This window comes from Octopus bimaculoides, chromosome 14 (assembly GCF_001194135.2).
Source record: "Octopus bimaculoides isolate UCB-OBI-ISO-001 chromosome 14, ASM119413v2, whole genome shotgun sequence".
In the NCBI taxonomy this organism is placed as follows: domain Eukaryota; kingdom Metazoa; phylum Mollusca; class Cephalopoda; order Octopoda; family Octopodidae; genus Octopus; species Octopus bimaculoides.
Window position 1 is genome coordinate 59798686 of NC_068994.1, and position 10394 is coordinate 59809079.

Genomic DNA, 10394 nt, shown 5'->3' on the forward strand with positions numbered 1-10394 from the left:
AAATAAACAAAAGAAAACAATAAATGAAAGAATGATAAAAATATATAAAGAACAATAAAGAATGAAATTGGAGAAGGAACTAAGCCGGAAGGTGGAAGAGAGTGGCATGACGAGTATCTCTAAGAATTTCCGTTTCAAAGGAGGATCATTAAAAGCAAACTTTTGTTTGCAAAAGGTACGAAAACTGAAAAGGGTCGGAGCTGCCCTGGTGACATTTAGGGGTCTGTCAAAGTTTAATCTTTCCATTTCTCTTGAAGCATTGTTGAGGGATTAAAAATTCTTTTGTTTTAAATTTGAATTTAAAACTGCAACAAAAACACATTAAAAACAACAACAATCAATAAATTATTTATTTTGTTTTCTATTGAACATTGAACAGTTTTGGGGGTTGGCCGTGAAGATAATAGCAGCATTTTATTTTTGCGTTTCCTTATCAGTTTTTTGTTTTCAATTTTTATTTCTCTTCATTAAACTTCTCCCCCACCCACTCCTATCATAATTTATTGATTTATTTCCCCTTCACATTTGTAATTTATTTTCTTTTCTTGATTGGTTGTTGTTTGTTGTTTGTTTTATTTTTCCTTTTTCTCCTGTTATACTTTGGTTTAAGTTCATTGAGGAAAAGCAAAAGATTGGAGAAAGACTGTATAAGCAAGACACATTGATCGATATGCATATAATTGGGTGCAGGGAGAGTATGCATAAAATGGAGTAGATAGAACAGAGAGAGAGAGAGAGAGAGAGAGAGAGAGCAGTGGAGAGGATAGCAATGTAGTGAGTGAAACATATATATATATATATATATATATATATATAGATAGAGAGAGACAGAGAGAGTGAGAGAGAGGTGTAGCATGGTTGATAGATCAATAGAGGTTGGTTAATATATTTATATATATATTTAGATACAGAGGTAGGTAATTGTATTGTTAGAGAGGATGATAGACTAAGAAGTAAAGAGACATAGAAAGAGGTGCAGAGAGAGAAATGAGCCACAAATAAGAGTAGATTACATAAATGTGGATGGAGAGAGTGAGTGAGTTTGAAAAAGGAAGGAAATGCACACACACACACACACACACACATACAAAACATGTTTTAAGCCTGATGATGAGATGTTTGGTTTTGATTGGTTTTAAGTAGATGTTCCGAGCTTCTTTGATCGCTCTGACGGCATTTTCATCTGTTTTTGTCAGCCTCTTCTTTTATACTTCCATTTTACTTCCATCTTACACCTCCTTCCTCTCGTTGCTCTTCTTGGTGCTATTTTCCGCTATTTTTCTTGTTGCTGTTGTTGTGTTTCGATCTGCTGCTTCTCTTCTTGTTCATCTTCGTTTTCGTTCAGCTCTTACTGTAGGCATTTCCAGGTTTCAGTGTGGCTGATGCTGTTGTTGCTGTTCCTGTTTATTTAATACTTAAAGTGTGTTTCCATTAAAATGCACAGCTAAACAGTCTAGCTTCATATCTCCATCCCTCTTGTTTTCTCTGCCTTTCTGCTTGTCTTTCTTTCTCACACACATACACACACACATATATATCTGTGCGTGTATGTGTGTGTGTGTGTAGATAGATAGATAGATAGATAGAGAGTATGATGATACTCGTTATGTTTATCAGAATAATTACACATTATGACCCAACTAACAAGACTGGTGAATAACAGATTTAAGACTTTATCTTTTTGCTATCAAATATTTGTTATGGATTTATGTTTCAGTCCAATTCCAGTAACCTCCCTTATGAAAAGGTCAATCAGCTGCAAGTGTCACTCATCCATGTCATTTTCTGCCAAATCGCCAGGTCTTACCCCACCCACTCCCAGCACTCTCTGCTAAGGTAACGATGTACCAATCCATCCAACAGCTGTTGACCAATAAAATTCAGTCAAACAGGTGTTCTCCATCTACCCATACTATATACAAATATATATATATATATATATATATATATATAACATATACAGGGTGCTGTGAATAAACTGTCACCTAAATTATGCAAAAATGAAAATGACACTGACATCTCGTTTTAACAGATATATTTACCAAAATTACATAAAAATATCTTGAAAGACTGAAGAGTAAATTTATTCAATAAAATTGCCATTCGTTTCAACCACTGTCTCCAGACGATTTCGAAATCTCCAGCAACTCTTCTGGACAGTCTCCCTGTTTAAGTTGGTGAATGCTGCCATAATCCTTGCCTTCAGTTCATCTTTGGTGTTGCAAGGAGTTCTGTTGGTCTCTCGCTCTGCTGCACTTCACAAATAATAATCAAGGGAGTTGCAGTGTGGAGAGTTAGGTGGCCAGATGTTAGGGGTGATGTGGACGCAGAAATTGCCGGACAGCCATAACTTGGTTCTCCTGCTTGTGTGGCAGGGTGCAGAGTCCTGTTGCCAGACATAGGGGTCTTCCAGCAGCCACCCTCTTCATCTAGGGCAGCACTACCTCCCCCAGGCACTTGATGTAGGCCTCCGTGTAGAGTCTGAGACCGTGTGGGAAGATGAATGGAGGCACAATGTCACCATCACTAGTGATCACTCTAAACTTGGGGACATGGGAAGACAACGGTTGTTCTGTGTGTTCACCATCTGATCCAAGCAGAAATTTTCTTCTCATATGAGAAAAACCAAAGCATGTTTAGTTGGAGGAGATGCTTGAGTTTGTTCAAAAGCTTCATAATGTGGTCTCCAGAATTTGCATTGGTTAATCCATACTTAAACATTTTGCGCACTGAGTTTATTATTGCAATTGTAAGCGTCATCGAGTTGGTTGCAAGAACTGACAAATAACTGTTGAAAGGTTTTAATCCTAAGCCAACATCAGAAGCTGGTCACATGATCCATAAAGTGCCACACATTACATTCATAGTTGCAGTTTATTGCTCTTCAATGCCATGTTTTCTTTCATGAACAATATTTATGACAAAAGTATGCTTACGGATGGACAGTCTGTTTATCTTTGGTTTGGTGGACTCTTAGAATTACTTGTTACATCAAATAAACAGATACAAACTCACCTCATAACCATGGCAACTCAATTCAGTTGCAACAGTTTCCTGAAAAGCATTTCATTAGCCATGAATTTAAATAACTTTGGTCTTTCAAGATCATTAAAATCTCAATGTGACTACTGTCTGACAGTGGGGGTTTTGGAATGGCAGTAGGGGTAGTGGTCATCATTGAAATAAAATCAACAACAGAAATGTTCTTCTCTGTTGGTGAGGCAGGTCTTAGCCACAGGTAGCACCTGAAATAAGGTCATCAAATTTAAAAAGAAATATCATAAACCAATTGATGGGGAGGGGGGTGAGAATTCAGCTTTCCATGTTTAACAAATTTGTCTTCAGCTGTTCAATGAAAGACATTTTTTAGATTTTGAACTTTTCACACACACACACACACCACATGCACATACACACACGACACACATATAGCACACACACACGCACACACCACATGCACACAAACACACACAGTACACATACAGCACACACACACACACACACAATACAGTACAAACATACAGCACACACACACAGTACATACACACAATACACAAAACACACACACACACACACAATACACACGTACACACAATACATCACACACACACAGTACACACACACACACACACACATACTGCGCATGACACTCTTGTTAGACACGTGTACAAATCCGATAACCCATTAGCTTAGATGGCTGTTATTGAAGTGTAATTCTTGCTAAGCAAATCAGTTTGAAGTAGTAAAGCATTTCGCAGTTAGCAAAGAAATTAAGTTTCAGTAGGATACCCTAATGAAATACTTGTAACAGTGAACCATAACTCAGTTCCGTAGTTGTTTAGAGCTAGGAGTGTTGTGGAATAGAGAGTGCAGTGTTTTAACTTTGGGCTGATCAGATGACATGTGGCTCTACTAACATGCAATTACAGCCAGCAGCTATTATGGAACACATAATGAAATGGAACTACATAGAAAATGGAAACCTTAGCTGACACCACCACCATCTTATATACAAACCACCAAAGACTATAAGATTAACTATTTACTATTATTAATAGCAAAATACAAAGCAAAATCGGTAGACAGAGAGGATGGGAAACATTTTCTGAAAGTCTGCAGAAATCATTAAGCAATTTCAAATGCAATGATGATGATGATGATGATTGTATCGCATACATTAATGCCATAATGTTTTACCTGAAATGACAAAATCAGGTAACAATGCAGCACTATCATTTCGGTGAGACAGACATTGTTATCATTATTATTATTCTAATGTTACATTTGCTAAACAATTCACAATTTGATAAGATTCAGGAAATAGAGAGGAAATTATTGTACCTTTTCTCATCTGTTGACTACAGTTAGGAATTCTGGGTATTTGACATGACTAATGATAGTCAAAATTGTTGACTGTTTGGTTAATCTTTAGTCATTTATATTTTCTGTATTGAAGTATTAACAAGAAGATTGAAACTGTGGAAAAGACAAACTTTATTCAGGTAAAATCATGAATGAAATTCAGGTTTATAAGTTTAAATGGTTATAAGTTCTTATTGTTATTTAGCCCTTGGTCACTTGTGATCCAGCTTACTACTACTACTACTACTACTACTACTACTACTACTACTACTACTACTAGGAATTCACTTCCTCTATTCCAGGATGTACATCAAAGAACAGGGGTTACACTCCTCTCAAAATTGGTCCATGACCTGGCATCGATTTCTAGATGGAATCAGTTTAATTCCCTGAGTGATTTTTAAAAAGAGAATGAAAGCCACATCTCTGCACATGTCTTCAACACCTGCTAGACATCTGATATCTAGAAGTAGTAGTAGTAGTAGCAGCATTTGAAGAATTTTAAAAGAGACTAACTTTGTTCTTTTCTTTTCTTTTTCTCAACAGGTTTTTGTGTCAATGACCGCAACTCTTGACCCCGATATCACAAACCTGCTGTTGAGAAATGAGAAGTACATCCGAGAGCTCACTTCAATCCCCAAAGTTCGGTTCGGTATTGATAAACGTACCTCACTTTATGGCTTGGAAGGAACCTGGTATTCGCTGGAGTGTGCCAAGGTTCTATTAGAGAAGATGCAGGAGAGTGGATCAGAATGCGAGTCGCCGAAAAAGAGCAGCAAAGACAACTTGAATGAGAATATGGATCCACAGAAAGAAAACCTCTCGAGTAACAGCCCTTTCCATCAATTAAACGACTCAAAGTTAAAAGACACTAACATGACAACAAAAGCTACAACAACAACCACCACAACAACCACAACAGTGCCAACATCGTCATGTGCTGTAGCAGATGGCACCAGTGATAAACACAAGACAGAGTCTGGTGGATACAGTGGCATCGACTTTGACAGCCCAAGACATCGTCGAGCTTACATGAAACTGGCTCGTGAGCGATTTTTATCGACCTTTTACCAGCCTGACAAGTCAACAGTGGTCTATGATGAGTATCATTACCCTGACAGCCAGTGGGAGCTGTACAAGAAAGAAGGAAGGATGCGTAACTGGAGCACACGTTCAAATAGAGATGATAGCTTAGATCGAGACAAGAAAATCTCAGACCAAGCCGGGGATTCCTTGTTAAAGCCAGACGGCTGTGATGCAGCAAAACCTCAATGCCATGACTTGAACCATCTTGATAAAGTCCAGGGACACTGGCTGAAAGAAGCAGACTTGAGAGATTCCTCACCATGTCATATTCGCAAATCTAGTTTTTACTGGGAAGATGTGAGAAAGTCAATCAATGTTAAAGGTGACTCTGAATATGAGAAAGGAGCTGATGGTGTGGCGCCATCTTCTTGCCAACAGGCTGATTACCATTGCTCAGGGGAAAACTGTCTTGGCACAAACTGTGAGGAATCTTCCCGACGAACTAGCCCGACACCACGCTCTAAGGAGTGTCAAGGCGTAGGAGGAAACCAATGTAAAAACTCTCAGGATAAAGATTATGGGGCCGTAAATACTCGTGAATGTCACAAACATTTGGAGAAAACAAAAGAAAGTTGTACCCGCAACAAATGTAACCGATGTCACTCTAGGGACCGAATCTGTGATGAGAGAGACCTAGAAAAATCTTGTATCAGTTCAAGCAGAGCAAAAAGTCGTAGAACTCACCGGGGAAGTGTCTCACATCGAAATAGTAGTCGAAGTAGCAGCTTTTCACCAAATCGAGATCGGAGCGAAAGTTGCCAGAGTCAGAACTTGCATTACCGAGGTTTAAGTGAAGCCTCTGATAGAACACATGAAAGTCCTGCTCGAAGACGTAGTACACATTGGACTGAAATTAAGGCATCAACTGAAAAAAGAGGGAGTATTGGAGATAACCAACAAGATCGGCTAGATCCGGCGTGGGCTTCTGTTGAGAAAACTCCTAGTCGATGTCGTAACAATAGCGTTGATGGGTCATCAGACAACAGCCCATCACCACACCGTGGAACATGTCGCGAGAGGGGCAGCTCAGAAACAAGGAGCCATAAAAGCAGTAAACATGAATCACTGGACCCTAACACACCAGGGAGTTACCGTCGTGGAAGTAGCAATTTTGACAATGTCGATACAAGTTTGCCATCTCCACGACAGTGTGGAAACAGTGTCTTGGATTCTGCCGACTCGAATCACTGTCCATCGTTACACAAGACCCATCAGAGCAGCAGGGAGGCTAAAGGTGGAAAGCGCTCTCCGCTGGTCCGGCAGAGACGTAGTAGCTATGACGACAGTGTGGAGACTAACTGCTCACCATCACGACAAGATGACCAATGTGAAGTTAAGAGCTGGCGAGACAGACACCGACATAGTAGTCATGAGGATACAGGGGTATCTGAAAAGGGGTACCAGCAACACTCGAGTGAAGAACAAACTGAAGATGTCAACTCACCTGTACATCCACCTCGTGGGAGAAGACGGAAACCTAAACGACAAAATCCACCAAGCAAAACTAAAAGTCCTACTGATAAAATGAGTGACTGTAGCAATACTACACAATGTAAACAGAAAACTGATGACAGCGCAAGCGAGTGCAAATCAAAGTCTGCTATACCGCGATGTGTCGGCTTCAGGGATAAAGACTTGCAGTTCCTAGCGAACTTCTCTCTCCATTTTCAAGGTGGTATCTCTGTTGTTGTACTTTGTGAAAGTATTACCCACATCGACACGACAGCCATTGTCAGCCCAGCTAATCAGCTTCTCCAGAGCACTGGCGGTATCGCACAAGCCATCTCTCATGCTGCCGGCCCTGATTTTGATAAGATGTGCCGGGAAATATCCCTGAAAAATGGCTTGTTGGATGTTAGCAACATAGTGTGTACCAGAGCTGGTGGGCTATTAAGGGCAAATTATGTTATCCACGTTTCGGCCCCATTTTTTAATGATTATGCTGATATCAAGCAATGTCACAGTGCATTGGTCCATAGTTATATCAACTGCATTAATTACGCAAATGGAAAGTTAAAAGCCAGGTCGATAGCATTTCCTCCAATAAGTACAGGTGAGTTCTTATCCTTCAATATGTTTGCTTTTTTTTTTTTTTTGACTTTTTAATGTTTTCTCTCTAAAATTTAATAAATAGTTCTGAAGTTCTGTCAAACATTTGTATGTAGAAGACTTGTATAGCGATTCCTGACAATAGCTTAATTATGACAATTGTAAATGGTTGATTTCTAATATTTTAACACATTGTATTGTTATGCTAGCCTAACATCTCTCTAATATGGTAGTTTATAGATAATCTATAGCAGATTCCAATGTTAGATGTTTGACAGATATGAAAGGACAATGTTTATTGTGTGGTTTTGAAGTTCTGAGATATTATCAATGATATAATAATATTTGTAATGTTCGAGAGGGGGGGGGCAGCAAAATGGCAGAAATGAAACAGCACAGCACAAGATTCTTCCTTGCGGTAGCATTTAGTTTTATTCCTTCAAATCATCGGAGTTTTCTAAAACACGTATCAATCCGTATCAATTGAGTAATCAGTTAATTTAATCAACTCCAATCATTCTCTTTGCAAGTTTGTCATCTTTCGTTAATTGTGTGTATAAAGAGACTATACTATATATTATGTCTACAATGCTAGAGAGCTACTACTACTACTACTACTACTACTACTACTACTACTACTACCACTACTGCTACTACAGAGATTATGTTATTAATGATATCTCATAATGTTCTCCATCGAATCGAGAGTGTTGAAATCTTTCAGACCAAAGATCTTTACATTAGAAGACTAGGAGGCAGCTAGGCTGGTGACAACTGTTCCTCATCAATGCAGGACAGGCATACAAAGCCAGTTGGTTTGAGTTAAACAATTATATTCTTTACTCATACAAACTTAAGGAAAAACAAAACAAAAAGTCACAACCCCATAAGCATGCAGATGACAAAAAAAAATTGAAGATCCTCATTGTATTTAGGTTTGCACCAGGAATGGGTAACCATTTTCCGGGGTGGGGGGGGTTATGAGGGATATAAAGGTCTACCATGAGCCTACAGGCTCATTAGGCCACAATTTATCCCAGTGTCTGTGGTTCACAAGGGACAAAGTTAGTAGAAAACTCTGCCCCACTCCCTGAAAGGGTCACGACCCCATCATGTCACTGGCACTTATTTCCAGCTGAATTGATTGGAGTGATTGTGAAATGAAGTGTTTTACTCAAGAAACAAGTCTGAGAAACAAAACCACAAACTGACAATTTATAAGTCCAACATCCTAAATATGACATCATATGCCGTCATTCACCATTCCTAAGGAAATTCTTTTATGTTATATAATTCATATATATATGTTGTAACAATATCTTAGAATATATAACAATAGCGATTCAGAAACTCCATATAGAAGTAAATCATAATATCTTCTCAAAGAACTCTGCACCAACAAGGACCAATATTCTCTCAGACCTTTGCTTATATTTCCTATGGAAGTGCACAATGATAGCTGGAGACAGATAATGGCATAGGTTGATGTATGCCTGTGTCGAGTTTACTTTATATATAACCACAGGCTATAGATACTATACTATATATATATATATATATATATATATATATATATATATATATATACAGAGAGAGAGAGAGAGAGAGAGAGAGAGATTAGTTATAGGATTCATTAGAATCTAGGCATATCGACAAGTAGGACACTAGGACTTGTTGGGTGCTTAGTATTGAGCTGACAGTAAGGTAAAAGAACCATTTGTTGTCATTTATTTGTGGTATACTACAGGTATACACACACACACAGGTCCCAAATCCAATATAAACCGTAGATCCAAACCATGACTGGTTTCAAGTGAAACAAATGTCTAAAAGAAGAACAACAGCTGTTTCGGTAGCATTTTATTGATGCATTCTTAGATTACATCATAACAAAAACCCACCATAGGGAAGTGGGTGTATACTATATATATATATATATGGAGAGCATAGTGTGTTTAGTATATAAGTCACTAAATGTTGCAGATATTGTAGCAAAGACAAATTAGTGTTGTGAAACTCATCCCTCTCTCTCTCTCTCTCTCTCTCTCTCTCTCTCTCTCTCTCTCTCTCTCTCTCTCTCTCTCTCTCTCTATCTATCTATCTAATATATCTCCCTCCAGCCAAACATAGAAACAGAGGCTGCAAATCGAATCAAACTGATGATTAAATTAGTTTGCAACTGTCAAGTTAACTGGGTTAGATAAATTAATTAGTTTGGTTAAGCAAGGTCAGATTATTTTAGGTTCGTTCTCATTAGGTAACACTAATTTTTGATAAGACTTGGTCCAGTTAGGAGTTGGTGGCAGGTTGGGCTTGAGTAAATGAGTTTTCATTAAATTAATCTACTTTTAAGTGATTTCAGCTTTGGTTAATCAATGTTGCATTAAACATGTTTGTGACATTTGCTGCACATTCAACTGTTATCAGTGAAATTCCGTTGCTCGACCCCGTTACACTGCTGCTGCTGCTCCTAAATGACACTGCACAATTGCTGTTAGATTACACTGCAGTCATCTATGGATATTACACTGCCATCTTTTAACATCACACTGCTGCACTCTGTTGTGCAATGTTTAATGTAATAATCAGAAGAAGAAGAAGAATACTATTATTGTTGTTGTTGTTGTTGTTGTTGTACAATAACACTACTGCCTGTCTGTCTGACTAAACTTTGACTTTTGCCATTGTTTTTTTGTTTTGTTTCTCTTTTTACTTCCAGGGGAGTTGCTTGGCCTCACCAAAAGCTCCAGTCAGCCATTGCAAGGTGTTCACACATTCTCAAGCTATACTTCTTTCATTACTCTCTCTCTCTCTTACTTTCAGTCTTTCTTTCTACTCCTTCCCACCCTTTCACTTTCTCTCTCTCTCTCTCTCTCTCTCTCTCTCATACTTTCTAT

General features: G+C 38.4%; 1 protein-coding gene across 1 annotated transcript in view; it reads left to right on the top strand.

The window, feature by feature from the left end:
• LOC106878006 (uncharacterized) overlaps positions 1-10394 on the top strand; it is a 172732-nt gene that overhangs the window by 134486 nt on the left and 27852 nt on the right. The window contains exons 4-5 of the mRNA XM_052972897.1: positions 4909-7501; positions 10217-10261. Of these exons, the coding sequence (XP_052828857.1) occupies positions 4909-7501; positions 10217-10261 (2638 nt within the window). The remainder of the gene's footprint in view (positions 1-4908; positions 7502-10216; positions 10262-10394) is intronic.